General features: G+C 40.6%; 1 protein-coding gene and 1 long non-coding RNA gene across 4 annotated transcripts in view; one reads left to right on the top strand and one right to left on the bottom strand.

Moving 5' to 3' along the window:
- Positions 1–19354, bottom strand: part of SMS (spermine synthase) — a 49819-nt gene extending 30465 nt beyond the window's left edge. Inside the window, exons 1-3 of the mRNA XM_061627296.1 lie at positions 19045–19354; positions 7571–7691; positions 155–245 (exon numbers count right to left, since the gene is read on the bottom strand). Of these exons, the coding sequence (XP_061483280.1) occupies positions 155–245; positions 7571–7691; positions 19045–19093 (261 nt within the window). The 5' untranslated portion in view covers positions 19094–19354. The remainder of the gene's footprint in view (positions 1–154; positions 246–7570; positions 7692–19044) is intronic.
- Positions 18255–19845, top strand: LOC133385060 (uncharacterized). Of its 3 annotated transcripts, none has more exons than XR_009762765.1 (2): positions 18255–18389; positions 19416–19845. It is a non-coding gene; the product is annotated as an uncharacterized LOC133385060 (long non-coding RNA). The 3 variants fall into 3 exon arrangements; XR_009762766.1 differs by lacking the exon at positions 18255–18389 and adding an exon at positions 18469–18626; XR_009762767.1 differs by lacking the exon at positions 18255–18389 and adding an exon at positions 18658–18732.
- Positions 19846–23511: the final 3666 nt, after the last annotated feature.

The following is a 23511-nucleotide window of genomic DNA, read 5'->3' as shown; positions in this document are numbered from 1 at the left end:
ATTCAACATCTTAGTCATGATACCACAAAAGCTCTAAGATGTAAAAAAACTGCCATCATGTGAGAGAAAAAATCAGCTCTGTAAAAGATACATCTAAAATTAAAGCACCATCATATCTATTTTTAAAAAAGTTTATTTTCTAAAGTATACCTACTTGTTCTGTTTCTCCTCCTCCATTCAAATCATTGTAACTCTGTACATCGACCAGCACCAAGCCATGAGGATAAATTCGCAGATTGGCAAAACTACAGTAAGAACAAGAGAAAGTTCTAAGAACCGGAACAAATTTAATTCTTGTTTATTGAACAAAATCACAATGTAACAGGAAAAAAACAACTTCTGCTTATTCATTTGTAGTACCCGATGAGGAGTCCATCTCTAAAGAGGAGCAAATTACTTATTTGTAAGTGCTAGCAAGATGTTCTTCGGGGTGTTCTTCAACACAGAAAGTAATCTTCCATCCACTTTATATAATAAAACACACAGCCGAGGAGAAAGTGTCAGATGAAAGAAATCCCCCACTCTATGCATCAATTTCTTCAACAGGAACTGAAGGAAGAAAGCTTCCACCACCACAACTGATACTTGTCCATCCACAGTCTATTCTTCCCTCAATTATTTTCTGATCAACACTCTTGTGGGCATCTGCTGAAAGAAGGCCATCTGAATATTTACATTGTTTTCTTCCAACTGTAATAATCTTTGAGTTCTCAAGATCAGAAAGGGCATCAATTTTAATAAACCTTTGTTGTCAAAAACGTACATGATTGTAAACAAGTACAATTAAAAATTATATAGAACAATTATAAAGTTAGTATGCTTCATTTTAATACAACAAGAATGATTACTAGCTTAAAATGCTATCACATTCCTTTTCATGCAAGTTCATAAAAACAGTGAGTTGGATCCAGACTAACACTGCAATCCAAACTCCCTTTATTGGTCTGGGGTTGGATTGGGCAGAGGTCCCCTCCACCCCTCTGATGGTGCCTGCTAGTCTCTACCTCTGGAGTGTCCCTCAGCCAGCACAGAGCATCCCATTCCTCCTGACTAGTGCTTCCCATTCTGTGGGATGTTTTGGGGCCAGAGCTGAGCCAGCCCCATTACCATCACATAACAGCATCAAGCCCAATCTGGGCCTGATTGCTGGGCCAGCTCCATGCTGATGCAGTGGTCTGCCTGCTCCCCCTGGTGCCATGAGCAGCAAACCTGTGGATATGGCCCCACTGCTCCATTATGCCCCGTCACTGACCAGCTGGAGTTTGGATTGCACCTTATGTTAGTTCCTAATAAAATTAAGTCCAACTAGTTTACTCCAAATGCAACCCAATGTGTACAAACTAAAAGACTATGAAGAAGTTGCTTTGATACAATACTCCCTGCATGCTGTATTGATGGGGCAATTGTGCATGCGGCAATGCAATCTTTATGAGGTAAACCTTTTAGCCTCATGAAACAGTCAAGATCTAAACCTTCTAATGCCGAACTTAGTACCAGAGTGCTGACACCTTTGAAGCTGAAATGGAGCTACCAAGCAACAGCAGTGTGGCTGAGCACATTGCCCATCAGACACAGAACATGGACAAACAGTTGGAAAAGTTGTCTTATTATTCATCTTTGTAAGTCACTCCAGGATGCTTTTTCAGCTGGAAAATGGAGTAAACACACTTCATTGTCTCTTCCTATGTTGTCTTTTTCTCCATCTCCCTCTTCCTCTTTCTTCCAGAAACAAGCAAAAGAGGGCCAAGGAAAATACACAGAAATATAAAAGATCAAAGAAAATTATCTCATTGTCTGGACAGGTCATTTTCTGGTTCACACTGAAACAATTTTAAATGGCCCCCAGGATAGAAGAAAAAGTTGCACACAGAAATCAATGAAGAAATCCAAGACTTTAACGTAGCTGTAACTTGAGCTTAGGAAGGCAACAGAAGGGACAAAACTTAAGAAGGAGAAGAAAGTTACAAGGTGAAAAGAGGAAAAGTGGGAGCCAAGACACAAAGGGAACAAGATAGGCTGGACAAGTAACAAAGCAGATGGAGAAGGGGATAAGGATGGGGGCTTGTAGCTCCCCTGAAGAAATCGGAACTGGATCTTACCAAGAAGACACACTTCCGCTTTTGTGAGAGGGCCCCTGGGTGCCCCCCCCCGAAGAACTAACACCTTGATTCTGAGCCCACTCAGCTACAGGCTCGCCCAAAAGACTAGGGATACCATGTGTTTCCAAATCACATGAAGTACTAGTTCCCTTCTGTTTAGCATTGGTTAGGCCTCATCCAGTTCTGGACTGCACTTTAAGAAGGATGCAGACAAACTGGAACAAGTTCAGCGGATGGCAAAGATGATGATCAGGGGACTGAGTATGTTAGCCTTAAGACGAGAAGACTAAGGGGAGATATGATAGCATTCTTCACGTACTTGAAAGGGTAATCACAGAATTATAGAATAGTAGAGTTGGAAGGGGCCTATAAGGCCATCAAGTCCAACCCCCTGCTCAATTCAGGAATCCAAATCAAAGCATTCCCGACAGATGGTTGTCGCACAGAGGGCCAGGATTTCTTCTCAATCATCCAAGAGTTGCAGGACACTGAATAATGGGCTCAAGTTACAGGAAACCAGATTTAAGCTGAACATCAGAAAAAACTTCCTTGCAGCAGTACAACAATGGAACCAACTACCTAGGGAGGTGGTGGGCTCTCCAACACTAGAGGCCTTCAAGAAGCAGCTGAACAGTCACCTATCGTTTCAATTTGAAACAAAACATGTGGATCTGCAAATCATGGTTTTGCTAGCCATGTTCTGGCATGATACCTGAATTGGCAAATCATAATTACAAGTGGAACCTGAAACAAAATGTTGCATTGAATCACTGGTGTGCATGTATTATTAGAAGAAATGAGGCCTACAGAATTAAAGGATTAGCTGAGCTCAAGTATTACTGTATGATAAAAAGAGAAGATGCATTTTGCAGTTGTGATCTAGGGACCCCAATGGGTGTAAGCTCCATTGCGCTCAGACGGACTTCCTTCCAAACAAGCAAGCCTACAAGTCAGGCCAGGTCTTTGAGTCATCCTTTATACTTTGGTGTTTGCTTCTGGGAATACCAGTTGTACACATAGTAGCCACAAATGCTGTAAAAAGTGCAACTTTAGTCTTTTGTGAACCTAATGCAGCCAATGTCTGTTTAATTCTAGGGAAAAAAAGACACAATCTGTTGATGGCACAATAAATTATTTTATGTTTTAAAAACTATGGGGTCAATTAGATCCTACATATCATTCTTGTGGATTTATGTACTTCACATTGTGGGATATCATTGACTCCAGTGACTTACGTGCAACTATAGTGTTTTACTGGAAAACCTAAGTCTCACTCTTAGTATCTTTCCCCTGGTATTTTATTTTTATGGCTTTCTAAATATAAATTTGATGCCCCCCCCAAACCTCCAGCTTGATACAGCAATATTTAGCTAAAAGACTACAATCCTATCTTGACCGGGGAGTAAATGACATTGAGCTCAATGGACATTACATTAAGTGGACATTATAGAATTGCACTGTGCAATATTTTCTCACCTCTAAAACAGAAGATACAAAACGACACATTATGTCTGCATTTTTATGTTTAGCTGTTGGTAACTAAGATAGATGGGGTAGGAATACTAAATAAATAATAGTAGAGTTGTGTTATTCTGAAAAATACCTTGGAGATTCTTCTTCTGAAAAATCCCATAGTTATATATCAGTATTAAGATCAAGTTACTAGTCAACCTTTTACTTGAAGTTTCAGTAGAGTTGCCAAGGTGACTTTTAGATTATTTCTATCCCAAATAAAATTAACAAAAATTGTTTTGAAAGGAGTGACATAACTGAAAATGGAAATGGATTGCCTTTAAGTCAATTCTGACTTATGGTGACCCTATGAATAGGGGTTTCATGGTAAGTGGTATTCAGAGGGGGTTTACCATTGCCTTCCTCTGAGGCTGAGAGGCAGTAACTAGCCCAAGGTCACCCAGTGAGCTTCATGGCTGTGTGGCGATTCGAACCTTGGTCTCCCAGGTCATAGTCCAACACTCTAACCACTATGCCACATTGGCTCTCGTGACATAAATACATATGTATAAAATTACCACAGAGGCTCAAGGTTAATAATCATATTGTAACTGAAATGCTTTCAGCAATAAAATAAAATATTGGGAGTTTTTCATTTTAATAGTGGCAACTCTACCCAACAATGAGGTTTTTAAAGATGACCACCTAACAACACAGTCCTGCACATGTCTACTGACAAGTACATCTCATTAAGTAGTACAATTGAGCTTACTCCCAGGAAAGTGGCTGTAAGACTGCAAGCTACAATTTTATACCCACTTGCCTGGGAGCACGGACAATTGAACTTGATGTATAGGATTGTTCTGCAAGTCTTTCTGCCTGAAGTAGTTGTTTCTTGTCAAGTACAGAGCAAAGCATCTTACAGGTTTTTAGTACAGGAAATATTATGTTGTATCAAAATATAATTTTGTTTGGGTTTAAACTGGCATATTATTTTGACCTTGAGACAGCTGCTTATAATGAACAGCTTTTATACAGTCAAAACAGTACATTTGTGCTGAATCTTTCTAAGGTTTGAAGGAGAAACTGACAGTCTATTCTCTCAAATACTTTTTTCTGCAGGCATAAATATTAAATTGCTTCTAACAGTCATTTATAAATAAATTTATTATTATTATTATTAAATTAATTAATTAATTAATTAAATTTATATCCCACCCTTCCTCCCAGTAGGAGCCCAGGGTGGCAAAAGCCCTTCTTGTATTATTAGGGATTTGTCTCCTAAATATGAAGTCAATTTAATCTTGATGAACAAGATTTAAAAATTATTTAGAACAACCTTAAGGGCATTTAGATCACTAGCAAACACAAAACCAGTTCAGTAATCTGGTAATCTTACTGCACAAACTCAAAACACAGTTTTACAGTCCTGGTTATTTATACACTTGCCCAATTATTTAAGAAATCTCAAAAATACAAGAATTAATATCTTCTAGAAAGGTTTGATACATTTGTTTGCTCTTCTCCTATTAACTGGTATTTTTATTATTATGGTTTATGGTTTATTTATTTATTTTTAAAAAACTGGCATAAAAATGTTTTTAAAACCACCATTCATGCCATTATATGCAGTGCACTGAATGGCAAGTGTGATTAACTTTCTGCTTTGCAATGAATGTGAATGGCAGTTTTGCCCATATTTATGTTGACAACATGATTAATGAAAGCTTTACAATTGAGTCTTCCACAGTTCTGCCTTTTGTTAGTGACCCATGAATTAAATGGACCCGAGAGAGATGACAAATATTGCTTTTGCTGGCTTAACTACATGCACAGTGGCTTTAATCTACATAGAGGTGAATTGTTTTGGTAGAGACAACAAGGGAGTATGGTTTAAACCCCAACCAACTTCATTTAGCAGCTGCAGCTTTTCTAAGGGGTATTAAGACACAGTTTTTGTTAAATAAAAAGTTGTCAGCAGCAGCCACAGTAGTTTGAAATTGCAGAGCATGGATGCTCAAAGCCTTTGTATGTATACCAGTATTCAGCAATGCAGTTTGGCTCTGCAGTCTATGATGCATTAATGGGTGTTTCCAAATCTTGACATGGCACTGGTTGACATCTACGTTCTGTCTAGTCACAGTTTACACTGTAATGTATTACTACTGCTAGCTAAGGCCTGTCAAGTTTTATATGCAGGGGTGGCAGATATTTTTTCAATCTCCTTAACGTTTCATTACTTCTCACTAACTAAACCCCCTTTGTACTATATCCTTTTTACATGCTAATGTAAATAGAGAATACAACCTGACCTTGACCTCTGCTGCAACTGCTATAATGGCAAAAATCTCACCGATAACTGCAGCAGCATGGAAATTAGGAGAGATCTTGATCCACCCATTCCCTTCTCTCAAATGCATCGGTGGCCATTGCCATGAGTACAGCAAGGAGTGGAGTGAAGGCTAGTTTTTTAAAACAAACTGCAACTTTCCAGGACTCAAAAGACAAGAATGTCTCTCTCTCATTCTCTTTTTGAAATAGCACCAAGCATCCTTTTTTCAGGAAGGGAATTCCATAACATCAGTGCCACATAAAACAAAGGTCTTTCCCGCATGTCACCTCCTGCCTCCTCTCTCATAGCTGGGGTATTCAGAGAGGAGCTTCAAGAGAGGTTCTTAACATCCAGGCAGGTTCAATAGGCACTTTTAGTTAATAATGTTCTTTTGATGCATTTTAAATTTGGTATTGTATGTTTTTTTAAAAAACATTTGTAAGTTGCTTTGAGACAAAAATTTTGTGTAAGCAGTAAATAAATATAGTAAATAAGATATGCTAGGGGCATCCGCCCTTCTGCACTTTGCTCACCAACCCACCCCTCACTAAAACCCAGCAACGGGAACCCTAGGCACCCCACCCCCCTCACCAATCCCATTGGTGACCTTCCCCCCTCTCCTGATGTCATCATGCCACCTTCCTCTGCATTTCCTCAGGTCACCAACCTACCTTACCCCCCCTTGCCTCAGATTGCCAAGCTACCTTCCCCCCCCCACTTCCCTCAGGTCACCAAGCCACTTCTCCACCATCACCTTCTCTTGTAAGGACAAGGAAAGCAGAAGAGACCCACACAGGAACGAAAGGCTGGGGCAGCTCCTCAGCAACTGTCCCACTCTCCCGCCATTTTCCTCTTCCTTACCCTCCGTTCACTAGTGGAATAGCTCTTGCATGAGTAGGCTGCCACAACTGCACATCACCAAGTATTTATATATTGCCCAATAACAAAGGTTCTCTGGGCAATTTACAAGTACAATTTTACACTATATGATATAAAAATAAGACATAAAACATTAAATTCAAAAGCAAAAGCAAAATAAAACCAGAAGCAAAGAATAAAATCAGCAAACGATAACTCAATTGAAAACTCTCAGAATGTTTTACAAATTATAAAAACTATGACAACAATGAATTTTTAAACGTGTTAGGTTTCCATTTTGAATACTAGACAGTATCCAAGAACTTCAATATTAAATACAAGCTCTTCCACAGTTGCATCCATGCAGAGAAGCACTCTATTTTCTTAGAATTATAATGCTAAAATGGTATACGCTAGATTAGCTACTCAGAGCATACAGGCTTGGGGGAAGTATCCCACATTGTTGCCAGGGCAGGTACCTGTAGCATTCTAGGGCAGAAAAATATTGTTTTCAGTCAGCCAGACATGTGCTATATCTAGGAGTACAGAACTAGCCTTGTTTTGTAACAAACAATAAGGCCTTGAAATTGTAAGGGTATCTGTTCATTTTGTCTGTGAGAAACATGTTTTCCTAACATTTTAATTATTGTGGAAATTTTAAATTAACTCTGAAATTCTTGCAAAAAAAAATATTGAAAGCTTTTAATTAAATGTCCTTTTTACTTAGCTTCTTAGAAGATGGATCATACAGTCTGACAATACCACTTACCCGGTTGTGAAACAGTAATCCTAACACCCTTCACAAACGATGGGCCTATATTCAACTCACCTGCCACTTTTACTGACATACGTTGCTAGGTACCCATGATCTTCCCAGTTATGAATAGTTTCTGTCATTCCCTGCACTTGGAAGATGGACTGTAGATCTTTAAAAACGGCATTACAATCAGCTGGAAAATGAAAGAAAAGAGACACCAAGGGTCAATGAAGACAGACCGATTTTAAACATGTATTCTTTTGATACTTATATGACTCTAATCATGAGCATTAAAGTACAGGATTAGCATCTTGGGAATATGTCTTCTGCCAAACATTTTCCCATTACACTTTAGCTTTTTAGTCAGCATCTTCTCTCAAAAGAACAAAAACGAGTCATCAATGAAAAAATTATCTTTATTACTTAAGAGTGACAAATTGTTCTAACAAACTTAGAACTGCATTTAGCTGTTAATTAAATAAAGTTCAGTTCACAAATTGTGGAAAGTTGGATAGCTTCCTGCTGGCTCTCTGTCTATATATAGCTACTACATAAGACAAAGGTCTTTCCTGTGGTTGTTTCTTATTCATAAATATATTTAGAAAATGCTTCTGATGTTAGTGTTGTGAGACAGACTTGCTGCTGAGGCCCATTATTTTAGTAGACATGCTTGCACAAATGTGAAGTACAGGCCAGCTCATTTGCTTTAAAAAGAAAGAAAACTTTCAAAATGAGTAAGATTATTTTAAAATATAAAATCTTCCCTTTCATGCTTAGGTTTCTCTTTTGTTTTTACTGTAGCTTTGCAAGCTGAATTACAGTTTGTTTTACTTGATCAATTATTATATATATGTCCTGGCTCCCAACCAGAGAAGCAGACTCAGGACCTGAAGACTGGGTTTTGCATACAGCTTTATCCAGGAAGTCAGTACAGGAAAGCAACATCAGATATTCTAGGCATGAATCAGGATACAAAACGAGGAATAGAATCAACATCAGAAAGTTGTCACAACAATCTTATCACACCCAGACACTCTTAATAAAAGAGAGGTGGGCGGGCACTTTACTTGCACTAGTTAACTTTAGCGTTTTCTAGCCTTTGCAGCAAGACGAGAGTTCCTTCTGGGGAGAGACACTGATTCCTTTAGCTGAAACCTCTTTTCTTTATTCTATGTGACCTTGTAAAAATTGTTATTTCCAGCTCCGACAGACTACTTTCACTCTCTCTCTCTCTGGAAGAGGGGGTTATGTGTTCAGCAGCTAGATCTGGGCTGGGTGCCAGTGACAATTCTCTCTTCATTATAAGCGGGGAGTTACTGACATCAATTAACTCACTAGACACGGAGTTGCTAGAGGTTTCTGGAAGCATTTTCCCCACATGCCCCCTTCACAACATTTGTAACCCACTCTTCATTCTCCCAATTCTGCCAAATGTTCTCCTTGGGGCCCATGACAATATGCATGTAACACTCATGTTTGCAGCCTACTGCATTACACAGCAATGTATGTGGTGTTCTGACACACAATGGGAAATATTTATCTAGGAAAAATGCAGGAAAGCTGTCATACCAAGTGAGGCCATTAGTCCATCTAGTTCTAGCACAATGACTGGCAGCAACCATCTAAAGTTTCAGATAGGACCTACCAGGAGAACCTACCAGGAGATACCAGAGATTGAATATGGAATCTTCCACGTGCCAAGCCCTTTCCTACAATCATATAATACAAAGCAGCCCTAAAATAGCATATTTTCTGTTTTGAAAGCAAGTCTGTTCAAAACAAATCTATTTCTAGTGTAACTTTCTTGCACTTCTGCATAATTATGCTGCTTATATCCCATGTGACTTCAGTTTGAACTACTGCTAAACACCATTCGTGCCTTATGATATTTTTGCATCACAGGAATGTTCATTGAGATGACATGGTTAATACAATCATGTTTATTTCTATATAATATAATGTAGGTGCCATGTGGCAAAAATATTGCAAGGGCCATTTGTTTATTGGCTTCATCCTTTCTGGAATTAATATTCAGTGACTAACCCATACCATGGTAATAATGATAGTACAGAGCAACAATCAAAGTTTTGGACAAGGGCAGAACAATAGAAAATAAATCAGTACAACACAGGGAAGAATGAAAGAACATGGGGGGGAACCTTTTTCTTATCATAATTATGCATGAATTGTAACCTGGGGAGCTAATGAATAAAAAGTACAGCATTATAGGTTAATATTAACTCTTACTCAGATGAACATCAGACCAATATGTCTGCAAGCCAAATGAGCTTTATCTTTTCAATGATCATAATCATAAAATGTCGGCATGAAAGCCTTTTGTTTTACCTTCAGGATGAATAGCATGGCATCCCTGTTTGTTAAAAAAACAAGAAACTGACAGATGGTCAGTTTGACTACACATCTCGCAGATTTCATTTTTTACCTTTTTAGATAATGGCTAAACTTAAGACAAGTTGGGTATGCTCAGCAACTGTTTCTGAATAAACCTACAGAAATCGCATTTTGCTGCTCATTAGCTTTGATTAAAGGAGGGAAGAGGAATCTCAGGCAAAGGGGCCAACTGCAGTCTTTCAGGCCTCTATATTCATTCCTCAGGATTCTTCCAGATTACATATCCTTCCTGGCCCCATTCTGCACCCTCCTTGAGTGCTTTTGTCTGCGTGGAATGTGTCCTTGATCTCAAATATTGCCTCTTGCATTGCTTCAACGTAGAGGACTGTGCATGTGCTTGTGCAGAAACCTGGGTTTTTGTGCGGCTGGAATGTAGCCTACTGGTGGAAAGGTAAGAGTCACATCAGTTGTTTTGCACACTTTTGCCTCTGGCCCCACCCAACCCTGGCATGCAGCCCTTAGAACACTGCCCAACAATGAGACCCTCACCTGCAAAAGTCTAAAGAAATAGCTTTCAGACAGCTTGATACAAGTCTTCTAAGCACAAAGCCATATGTAGGAAACAGGCCCCAAATGGTTCTTTCCATCAGGTATTGACTTACATGGGAGTGTATGTGGATGAGATTGCCCTGCAGGTTTCATAGTCCTGGAAGAGTTTCTAGAATAAACAATGCTTGCCTATTTCCCTCCTTTTGCAATACTTTGCTTGGCATTTGCTCTTGCTCCTCTTAAAAAAAATAGAAGCTTATAAGAGCCATTCTTAACCTTAGCAGGGAACTTTCAAGAGCTCATATTCCACTTAACCTTCTTATCCATTGATAACTACTCCTTAGCCCACTTTCAGCCATCTCTTTTTACTAATGTGGGTGGTTCAACATTGGTTAAATGGAGGATTTGATTCCATATTTTAAAATACACATTCATTCTGTAATCATCACAGTGGATGGTTATCAACCAACAGATGGATGCAAAAATTTTACTGCCCTGTATTATGCAAAAAATTAAAAAAGCAAGCATTTATTTGCTTTTAAAAAATGGCATCAACAAGCCTAAATTTCACTAGGCTTTGCTGATGCACCTTTTTTTCTTGGAGCACAAGACAAACCTGGTGAGATTAGACAGGAAGGGACTGCACCTGCAACTGACAAGAAGGGGCTTGTACTTTGCCAAGCAGAAAAATGTTCAGGGAAAAAATGCTTATTGAATAGCTTACTGATTAGGATTATTGGGGGGATGAACAGAGGGGCATCATGTACACATCACCCTGAGGTATTTGATGGAACAGCAGGATAAAAATGTGGGAAAAGGAGTCAGTGTGATTATAGTGGATAGAGCATTGGACTGAAGCTTGGAAAGAGCCAGATCCAATTCCCCACTGAGCCATAAAAGCAGGTAAGCTTTGTTTGGTCACCTTCCCTCTCAGCCTAGCCTATCTCACAATGTTTGTAAGGATAAAGGGGGAGGACAGAACCACATATGCTTCCCCCAAGGTCCTTGGAGGAAGGACAGGGTAAAAATGTGATAAATAACCTACTGGATCACTGTTACAATGATATTTTGTTCTGAGAAATGAGGATCACCTTTCCTGCAAACAAGTTATCAGCTTCTCCTTGTTTTCAGTCTTCATTAGCAGCTCAGAACTGATGAAAGCATGGACTCTCACTGTTTCTGATACAGACAAACAAACAGCCACTGAAAGACCTTTTGTGGAATAATTATTGAGAATTATGCAAGCATCACTCTAATTTATGGCCAAATCAAGACTTTAAAAGGTTTAATTTAACCCGAGAGGGGGACACCTACTGTTGATTCATTACAAAACCTATTAACTTGGGACAGCAGTCTACAACTGTAATCCTCTGTGCTAAATCCAGAGGTGCAAACGTGATTGCTAGCCAACATACTTCTGTGGCACTCTGATAGAAGAAAAGACCTGGTGTTCTATTGCTTAGCAATGGCTCTGCCCACTCTCTAGTTTTCCCTTCTGTGTGTGTTTTTAAGAGTCTTATAGCTGGGTGGCACTTAAAAGCTTTCAGACTGTGGTACTGGCAACGCCAAGAACATAGGAGAGGAAGGTATATATAGACAGAAAAGATTAGTGTTTGTGTGCTGTATAATTAAGGATCATTTCCAACCTTGGGCAGAGAGCCAGTGTGGTATAGTGGTTAAGGTGTTGGACTACGATCTGGGAGCCCAGGGTTCAAATCCCCACACTGCCATAAAGCTCACTGGATGACCTTGCGCCAGACACTGCCTCTCACCTTCAGAGGAAGGCAATGGTTAACCCCCTCTGAATACCGCTTACCAACATGCTGAAATCCTTGCAGGCTCAGGCAACATTAAACTGGCTTAGTCTGTCAATTTCAAGAAGAATGTTTCAATGGTAACTAACACAAAACCACCACCTCAGAAAATACCACAGCAATCACTCCCTTTATGTCAACACACAAGAAAGGATAGCAGCTTTGCCATGTTTTGATTCCTTAATTGTAAAAATATTCCTCCTACTGAACAAAAGCAAGGATACATCATTCTTCAAAGTGTTTGATTCTCACAGTCCAAACATATTTCCTCTACATGTCAAGTGGTATGTTTTCTGGTTCTTGTACTACCCAAGCTCATTTTTGCCTTAAATGAAATCAGTAACAAAACCATCCCCAGTTTCTTTTTTGAAAACTTGCCTTGTGCTACAAGTCATTCAGTTTCTCATGGAAGCACTACCGGGTTTAACAAAGTCAGAAGCCATCATTGAAGCCAATCAGAAACAAGACGTTTTTTATAAGGCTGCAATCCTATAATACTTTTCAGGGAACAAGGCCCACTGAGCTCAATAAGGTTTATTTATAAGTGGACCTAAACAGAATTGAACTGTGCGTCATTAACAGTATGCCTGTGCAACCTGCAGGAGTAGAGAGTACACCAAAATGTGAACAGGGGCTGCTAAACACTGAGGTTTGGGAAGAGACCAGTCATCACAGGAAGGCACCCCCAACCCTAACATGAGTTTTGGCCCTTACTTATATGACATTTCATGACAATTTGCCAAAATTCTAACAATCGTTTATACAACCTAGGTAGATACAATAGCCACTTGAAAAAAATTGCATAAAACACTGGTGTATATTTGGTCACAAGAAAGGAACAGGTTGAATACTAAAATGGTTTTAAAAGGACATAAAGTAACATATCTTGGAAAGATAAACCGGAAATTCAGCCCATCCTTTTCTCTGCCATTACTGTCTCTGTATATTAATTCCCTCAGGCAGAACTAAATTGTCACAGGGAGGCAAAACCTAGGAAGAGTAAAGTCAGAAACTCTGGCCACCTACAGTTTAACTTTTGGTAATAAAGGAAAACATTTAAATTCCTCATTGTTGAATTCTAAAGGGAGCAATTACTTCCAACTGCATATCCCGCCATACAGCCATTTCCCTAAAATATTTTCACCAATCTATGGGGCAAGGAAAGAAGGTTGGGGTCACCCTCAATAAATATTATTTTTAGTTTCCCTAAAATGGAAGCCATCTCAAGCAGTTTTTATATTTTTTTTCTCCAAAGCTGGCCTGTTGTGTTTCAATACTACTGAATATTTAAAGTAAAGATTTCAATTTTTCATCTCCAAATAACTAAAATAAAGAGTGGGGTATTTCATCCAAAGTCTGAGCAACATCAGAATAAAACATCTAATCAAGCATGAATATATTTCTGAGGGAAAATTTAACAGCCCAATCTTCCACTGGTAATATTCTCATCTCATCCCCAACCGGTGCCTTTTGTATGTATAAAATCCCCAAAGCACCAATTATTCAGCCTCCGCAGTAGCGTGTTTGCCAGCAGTTTCTCAGAGGCAATACTTCTTTATCCCAGAATTCTAGGAGGATAACCTGATTCGTCTGCAAGCGCCATCTTGGAACCAAGTCTACAAGATGACCTCACGGCTACACCACTCGGCATAATTTTTATACTTCCTCCTTCTCCCTTGCTTTGTGTTACATCTTGCCTGATGAAGGGTTCTAGAGACCTTTCACTACTTTCCACATTTTGGCTGGTCCTAATAAAGATAATGCCCAACTCTGGATTTTTTAATAGAACAACATAGATATCTTTGCATTTTTAATGATTTTCTTTGAACTCCTTGGGGATTTCATATCGGTCCTAGACTACCCACTGAAAATGCAAGTCCAATGTTACAAAGAAATATTATTTACAAGGATTTTATATATTCTGTAATTATATATTTCTGGAATACAGTATACATAGTGACGTATTAGATTTTACTTTCATGAACATAGCTAAACTCCATCTTGGGAATCTCCAGACCACCACCAATGCACTAGATATCAGAAATGCTGCTTACCAAAGATTTGCACTGCATGCACTTTGCTTTAGCTTCTTATTTTTGGTCAACCTGATAATAGAGCTAAAAATTCATAAAAATCAAAAGTCAGCCCGTGTCTATGTATGCCTGTTTTTAAAAGAGGAAAGCATGATCCTTCCCTATTAACATACTTGTCATGTTGTACCAAAAATAAAAACATTATCTGGGCCCCTCCTAATGGTGGCTGACAACTTATTCAAAATACTTGTATACTATTCCCCTTGTACTAGGCCACAATTTTCTTGGGCAGCTTACAACTCTATAGTCAGCAAAATAATCTTAGTCTTTCTAAAACACATAAATGTATCTTTAGAAATATACCTGAAGGCAATTGTGCGATATTACAGCAAACAGCTTTTCACTCACAAATGACTAAACAAAAAAGGAGCCTGCTTATTCAGCAGATATTCATGGTAATACCTGCATGCTTTATACAGAATGGCTGACTAATTCTCAGCACTGTTTGTTCTGCAAAGCCAGTACGGATAAGGCTGGAGTTCAGTTTATCATGCTTGTTATCTTTCAGTTAGCTATGCAACACCTTTGCACATGGGATTATACAAGTTTATGCAAGAAGAATTTGGACGACTAACATACATCCCACGTTAATAAGGAACAAGAGGAATTAACTTCTATGATAGTTTCAGAATGCAGACTGAAGCAAACACACAAGCTCCTCTGAGTTTCAGATTACAACATGCTCCCAATGATGAGATCCATTTACTACCCTAGAGCTTCCTCATCCTCTGTCTTGCAGGCATCGTTCTTCTTTAATATTATGACATTGCTTTCTTTTAAAATACAACCATCTTATCTTATCTTTTCGACGCCAGGTTAAAACATTCCTTTTCTCCCAGGCATTTTAATAAATTTAATAAATTTAATAACTTAATAATTTTAATTTTAACATTTTAACATCTCAACTTATTTTTAGCATCTTAGTATGCTAGTATATTTGTATTTTAGTATGTTTAAATTGTTCTATAAATGGTTTTAATTGTATTTTTGCTGTCTTGCTTGTTGTGAACCGCCCAGAGAGCTTTGGCTATGGGGCGGTATAGAAATTTAATAAATAAATAAATAAATAAAACCAAACTGCAGGGAAGCGAAGAGCAGATGATGTATGTCAACCACAAACAAGTTCTGATAGTGCAGAACATTGAAATATGGTAAAAGCATTGTCCTCTGTCCCAGAAAATTTACAATTATGCCTATATAACCAGGGTCAGGTGACCTTTAGACCTTCACAGTCTTGTTGATTTTGTTAGGAGCTGAGCCCCAGTACTCAGATCTGAAATCCGTTTCTTTACAGTCAGTCCATCTTGGTAACTTGGATACAAATCAACAGCCAATGGTCTCATCCACACCATCCACTTAAAGCACTTAGTGTGTCGTCCCCAAGAACCCTTGGAACTGTAGTTTGCTATGAGTGCTGGGAATTACAGCTCGGGGTTTATAGTTCCCAGGATTTTTGGGGGGAAGCCATATCTTTCAAAATTATGATGTGAATGCGACCAATGTGTACCTCAAATAAAGTTTCAGAATAAAGTGGCCAGCTGTTTTCTTGTTCCTCTTTGTTCTAAGTAGAGAAGGTCTGGGGGAAAAACCTGAGAAATTCAGAGGAAACCCCCACACGCCCTTTTTTCAGACCTTCACATCTCTAGTTCTAAGCAAATATTTTTCCATTAAAGATGTGTACATGATAACACAACAAGATAGCATTGAAAGAACATCTATGTAATGGGATCAGGAAAGAAGGAACTGTCTTAGTTTGTATCCACACAATTACAATCACAGAAGAAGGGCAGCCAGTGTAGTGCAGTGGTTAGTATGTTGAACTAGAACTGGGGAGTCCCAGGTTCAAATCCCCACATACCACGAAACTCACTGGGTGATGTTGGGCCTGTACCTCTTTCTGAATGAAATTTACCTCACAGGGGAGTTGTGGGAATAAAGGGGGTGGGGATTGGGCAGGGGTGGGACACAGACACCACCTTGAGCTCCTTGAAGGAAAGGAGGGGTAAAAATGTAGTACATGTGAATAAAATTCCCTATATTTTTCTTGATGAAATGGAGGTTATCATACTTTGGACACACGAGAAGACATGATTCACTATAAAAGACAATCACGCTGGGGAAAACAGAAGGGAGTAGAAAAAGAGGAAGGCCAAACAAGAGATGGACTGATTCCATAAAGGAAGCCACAGACCTGAACTTACAAGATCTGAACAGTGTGGTTTAAAACAGATGCTGCTGGAGGTCACTGATTCATAGGCTCACCATAAGTTGTAATCAACTTGAAGGCACATAACAACAACAACAATACTTTTCTTGATTTTTTGCTGTAGTCAATAAGCCCTATTGTCAGATAAAGCTTAACAGCAGTGCTCTTAGGTGTCACACAGGAATTAACAAAAAAAATTAAATGAGATTGTTGTGATTAGGCGCAAATGGTTGTCTTCCAGTTATTTCAGTTGTTATCTACATTTCTGTTTCATCTGTCACACCAGAGCAGCTCTGTTATAAGGCATGCTGCTTGAGCTGCATCAGTACAACACTCTACCACTGGGATCCAAAGATCTGCCTAGCTTTATGCTAGAGGCTTTGTGCTGATCCTGCAGAATGTTTATCTTTACCCCTAAAATAGTAGATCCCCTATACCATATAACAAACTGTTATGGAATTTGCAACTTCAAAAAGGTGTTTTGCCAGCAGGGATGACTGAGGGCTGCCGTTCAGAGGAGTAGGGAGAGTCTAAGGTTTCCTTGGGCTCACACACAACTAGTTGCAGAGTTCTTTGAATACCAGTCTATGCATGATATTACAACTACTCTTAGCTTTAGGATTAAAAAATCAGATTCTACAGCAGTTTAAACAAGCCATGTTTGCCCAATTACAATATGGAACTATTTCATTTTCCTGCAGTGCAAACAATTTGTCAGATAATTTATACCTCTACATATGCCAGAAGGTTCACTCAGCTAAATTATGGCAGACCCGCCTCCAAAGTGACCAGCCAGCAAGGCCCACTGCCACACCTTCTGCCTCCAAGTAGCCAGCTGACTGGATATGTATCAGGAGAAGCAACGCTACTCAGAAGCCAGAATTGACCTGACTTCTAATTTATATAGACACAGTCCTTAACACTACAAATGTAAAGTGCATCATTTACTTTAAGTGAATAATCTTACTATTCACTCACATGGATAAAAATAAACTGCTACGCTTGAACACTGAGGCAAAATCTGTTCATTACCATAAAACTTGCAGGCCAGGCCTCTACCAGCAGGAAATATGTGGAGATGGGAGGTTTGCTTTGTACAAGCATATCCCAGTGGGTCCTCTGCACACTTCATAACAAGAAGCACTTTGGTAGTAAACAGCTGACCATCTTCCCAAATACCATTAAAACGAGCATGCTCAAAAGAACATTGGATACAGCTTTTGGAGCTAATGGCTTTGTAAAACTATTCCAGCTCAACTGTCCTGAAGATTTGCAATACAGGTTATAAACAAATTTACTGTATAACTATTGTAAACTCTTAACTGCCAAATAAGGATTTGACAATGGTTCTAAACTCCACAGCCAGTTCTCTAAACTCATTTTAAAAGGGGGGGGGGGAATGAGGAGCAAAGCATTCCTTTTCTTTTCAATTTCAACTACAAGAATTACTTCGATGGGTATGACAAAGCGCCTTTCCAATAAATTTTACCTAAAACAAGGGCACTTCCTTGTCTTCCATGTCCTGCTAGATTTTTTTTTCTTTTTAAAAAAGTATCATTAACACAGAGACCCTTGCCTTAATAACAACCCATTTAACTCTCCTTTTATCCCTCGGCCCAGACCTTCCATATCAATAGATCATTTCATTTCACAGTCATCAGGATTACTGGAGAAAATAAGCTGAATCACCTTCCGCTCCAAAAGCATAATGAAAAAAAAAAAATCACCCGCTTGAGGGACACATTAAGGCCACGCATGCGGCTGCAAGACGTGCACGATGAGCCCTTCCTCCAAAAATGAACAGGCGCATACTTTTAAAAAGCCTCAGTTAGACAGACTATTTTGCAAGCACAGGCAAGCAATGCAATCACTTCTAGGTATACAAAGAGTGCGGGGGGGGTGAGCGGGGGGGGAAGGCCCTTGAGGGTCTATTTTCGGTTCCTGAGTGTAGATCATTCAGGAGAGCCTGTTCAGTGAATGAATGGAGAGGTGGGGGAGAAATGAGGCACATGCGGCGACCCCCCCCCCGAAGAAACCTGTATGGTTGGAAGAGAGAGGGGGGCTGAGCTTCAGAGAATCTGCAGATACGAGAGGGAGGAAGTGCAAGCACGGAGGTTAGGAAATAATTGGGGGGGGGAGAGAGAAATCAAACACGGGGAGGCCAAAGGCTGAGGTTGAAGGTGCAAAAGTTGGCGGCAAAAGGACATAGGATAATAACGGGTGAATATGGGGGTCTGCTGCGTGCTTTGGGGGATATACAGGGCTGGAGGGAAAAGCACCAGATTCGGCTTAGTCAGCAAAGCCCACGGCCTGCCTAAAGCAGCTCCGCTCCGCCGCTGGTACTGACGGTGCAGAGAAGCAGCCGCACAAGGCAGCTCGGGCCTGCAGCGAGCCATTGCTGTGCTGGAGAGAGACAGCAGTAGGGCTGGCTGCCCGCCCAGGCACTCTTCCTCCCTTCGCTCGAGGAGCAAAACGGGAAGCGCAGGGTCGGCCAGAGGGGGGGGAAGGGAATCACCGAATGAGGCGCCTCACCTGTGGCGCTGAGCATGAAGTCGAGGGTGCTGTGTCGCGCTGCTGCCATAGTGAGGTAGAGCCCTGTGCCATGCCTGGTGGAGCGGCCGTGGCTGTGCTGCGAGTGCCACTGAGTGCGTGTGTGTGTATTACGCACGCGAGGTTGAGGCCGGGGTTGCCGCCGAGTTGGGAGAGCCCGAAGGGGAGGGGCAGCCTGGCTGGGAGCGAATGAGTCGGAGGCGGGGGCGCTGGGATGGACGAGAAACAGAATTGGCAGTGGCTCCTCCGAGCTAGGATTGTGGCAGGCAACAGGGGCTAGACAGTGGCCGCCCTCGCCTCTCGCTCGCCCGCGTTCAGGGACGCTTTGCTTAGGTGTTTTTGTTTTGTTTCAGTGAGCGGGGCGGCTTCGCTACGGCAGCGTCAACAGACAAGGCAAACGGTTCCTGTAGCCAAGCCAGCCCAAAGCTGCTTGTCAGTTCAATGGGCTGAGGAGAAGGAAACAGAAACGCAAAAAGAGCCGAGGCCACGAAAAGCAGCCCAAACAAGTGTTGTTGCACGTTTTTGACTCACACAGGACTCTTTGTCAAGCTACTTTGGGGGGGGAGTTACTTTTAGGGCTGTAACATTTATTTATTTATTTATAATTTATTAGAATGTTCACATTGCTACAACCATGTCTCTTATTCCCTCCCCTTTCACCGTACCACCCTGATCACCAGGTTCCCTTGGTCTGTCCCCATATCCTTTGTACTTAAGAGTATTTTTATTTCTGACATTCAGTGGTTTGGGGTATTGTACAATATAAAACTTTGCATGCTTAAATAGGGCGTTGGATAAGTGAATGTCAGGTGGGGAGGTGGGTTAGTAAACAGTGAGCTGGAGGAGTTATGGAAATTAATTGGCGAAGGGTTCCAGAAATGAGCTCCAAGTCTTTGAAAGTTTGTGTTTTTATGCAGAATGTTGAGCAGAATTTTCTCATGGGCTTCTAAGACCTGCACAGTGGACAAAAGCCCTAGGTAGTGCAGTATTATGCCACCCATCCAAAACATGGGACTGAGGTTGTTCCAACAAAAAATCCTCTTCAGGGTCTACCAGACATAAGGCTGTAGCACTTAAAGGATAAGCTGCTATCTTTCCCTGCCAAAAAGATAGTTGTGGACCCCAAACTAGGTCTGCACAACATGTAACCCACCAGCATATTAGCCAGGTGTGGCAGACCCACCAAGGACTAGACAGATCTCCTGTTTGGCCACCTTTCTAGCACTGAAAACGAGAGGTGCCGGTGGCAGGCAAAACTACATGGCTTAGTGGACTGCAACAGCTTGGTGAGTCACAGGTTGGGAGGGCTGTCTGAAATCTGTGACACAAATTTATGCTATGCTCTCATTCAGTGATAGCTACCAAAGGTACCTGACCCCCAGGAATCAGGGCTCAATTTGAAATGTACAGCATAAAGAAATGAGTGCCTTTAAGCATATACAGTGTGCCCAGGTGCAATGAAAGTCAAGGCTCCTGTACCTTCATGGCAGATTCAGTTTCCCATGGCCAGGGGTGTAGTCATCCAGGGTCTCAGGGGTTCTTAGACCCTTTACTGTTTTAGAAGCAGGGTCCCAGCCAGGTCCCCATGTCTCCAGTGCCGAAAGGGGAGTGTGTTAGCCACTAAGAAGAATTTTCTATCATACTTCCTGGTGCTTTCTTGCTGATTGGAGCCAATCAGAGTGAAAGGAAGTGAGTTAGCCACTTAGAAGACTCTTTTCAGTAGCTAACACACTCCCCTTTCACGCTGGTTAGCTCCTAGGGATGTCTGTTGTGGGAGAAGGCATCTGCGAGAAGGACAAAGAAGTGTGGAGATGATAGCTAGCAAGCAAGCAAGGGAGGGGGTGTGGCTGTGCGGGGGAGTGGCATGACTATCATGAAGGGACCCTGCACTTCTGAATTTGCCACAACCCTTGGCATAATTTTGGAACGGTGAACAAAGCATCAAATTCTCTTTTCTAGTGAATGGTACAGAAAAAAGCCCCTTCTTTGTGTCTAGACAGCTAATTCTCAGTACTAAATTATCTCTCATATTGAAGATTGTTAGCAAGGTCTTCCAGCTCAGACTTGGCCCCTTCCTAGAGAAATTAAACTCTGCACATAACTAAGATTATTTAAGTGATCAATTAACACTTTTAAACACATTATGGCTGCAATCCTAACCTCACTTACCTGAATGTAAGCCCAAGTTAATTCAATAGGACTTACTCCTGTGTAGATGTGGTTAGGATTATGTTCCACCAGTCTCATGACTGCATTAGTTAAAACAAAAATGCAGCTGTGCTACCACAAAACATGAGCAAAGGAAAGAGGTAATGCTAATACAACACTCCCAGAAATGGGACAATGCAGCAGCTAAAAAGCAACAAAGTACAACCAGTTTTAAATTGTCTGTACTTGCATCTCTAGGGATTTTCTTTAGAGCAACTGTTCCTAAAATCCTCTAGGCCTGTGGTGCGGAATGTTTATGAATCTCATCGCTGAAAGCCACATTTATTCCTTCTCACACAGTACTGATTTCCCTTGCAGCTGTACTTACTCAAAACAAGACTCTACTATTATAAACCGCTTTTCTGGTCTTTCTTAGCTTTTAAGAGGCTGATCTTCCCTGTTTAAAATCCAAAATCTAAATCACTGGGGGATACTTCCAACTTTGTTTTTGAAAGCTATGGCAGTACTTTTGGGAGCTAAGAATCTAAATTAAAATTAAAATTTCTGGTGCAGAAAACAGGAAAGTGTGAGGACAGAAGTGTAACATTTTCCTCACCTGCCACTTCTCTGCTGCAGTTCCCACACACAGAGAGACAGTGAGTTTTAAACACATTTATCTTTAGAAACGTGCATCTGGTATTCCACAGAGTGAAAATCAGATTGTAGGAGAGGAAACACTTCAGCACCCCAATCCCTACCACCTCCCCTTTTAACACAGAAAAAAAGAGGGCAGTCATAGTTTTGCTTTATTTATTTGTGCATAACATTTAGTTAAAGGCACACAAGAGCATGCAGCTAGAATTCCTTGTATGCCCATGGAAAGCCTCTGTGCTATATGAGTCTTTGTATTCACTTTAGTATTTACGCCTATTAGTGTACAGACCTGCCCCTGTCATTTAAGTGAAGGGAGAAGCCTTCATGTGTTTACACAGCAGTTGGTATGCATTAAACAACTTACAGAGCTCTTGTTTTTTCCTAGCTTTTGGATTATGGCCAGCATTCAGAATGGGAGGGGGGGAAAGTAGGAAGGGTTTCATCAAACTTTTTTTTTAACAATGCCCTCCTTAGCGGTAAATCCCGTTGGATATTTTCTGCCAAGTAAGTGCACATAGGACTGCAGCCTCAGCCAGCAATTCTATACCCATTCACCTAAGTGTAAGCCCCATTGAACTCAGTCGGGCTTACTTATTCATTCATTCATTGACTTTATATCCCACCTTTTCTCCAAAGAGCTCAAGGTAGTGTACATGATTCTCCCCCACCTCATTTAATTCCTACAACAACTCTGTGAGGTAGGTTAGGCTGAGAGGCATGAGCAATGTGCAGGATTGCACTGTAAAGCTGCAGTCGTATGCACATTTGCTTGGAAGAAAGTTCCATTGAAAACAATGCAGTTCTCTTTTGTGACATGTGTAGGTTGGCACTGTAAGTGACTTTTAGCAATATGGAGTGATTCTCCATGTGATCAAGTGGGATGGGTTTGGGTCTATCTGAAAAGTATCCCACTCCATCCTAACCAATTTTGCACACTCATTTATGTCAGAACTACAATATATATGTGCATTACAGGGTCAGTTCACTAACTTTAACAGTTTAAAATAGGATATTTCATGTACCCTGGATATATATCATCACTCACAATATATCTGTCCATTTCTATTGCACCATCTGTACAGAGACCCTAGATAGTTAATCAGGGAATACTACTATATGTACACAGAACGACATCCATCTAGGTATGCTTTCAATGGCGGCAGCGGTCACGCAGCCAAAAGCTCTGCTCACGGCCAGAGTTCGATTCCAACGGAAGGAGGAAGTCAAATCTCAGGTAAAAGGGATCGAGGTCCACTCAGCCTTCCATCTATCTGTGGTCGGTAAAATGAGTACCCGGCATATGCTGGGAGGTAAAGAAAGGCCAGGGAAGGAACTGGCAATACTACCCCACATATATGGTCTGCCTAGTAAACGTCGCAAGACGTCACCCTAAGAGTCGGAAACGACTCGCACTACAAGTGCGGGGACACCTTTACCTTTTTATATGCACACTTGGAAGAAGTGTGTTTGCAGGAAACCTGACCTTGTATCAGTGGCATAAGGGTTAAGTAATCAGCATCTCAGTAATTCTGAATTGAAAATGAGTAGACATCTATTAACTTTAATAGCGTAGGCTCAGGCTGCAGGCCAATTGGTTTCACAGGCATAGGGGTATTATAATGGCAATTAAATAAATATATTTACAAC

This window comes from Rhineura floridana, chromosome 5 (assembly GCF_030035675.1).
Source record: "Rhineura floridana isolate rRhiFlo1 chromosome 5, rRhiFlo1.hap2, whole genome shotgun sequence".
Classification (NCBI taxonomy): domain Eukaryota; kingdom Metazoa; phylum Chordata; class Lepidosauria; order Squamata; family Rhineuridae; genus Rhineura; species Rhineura floridana.
This window is presented reverse-complemented; position numbering and strand designations above follow the sequence as displayed.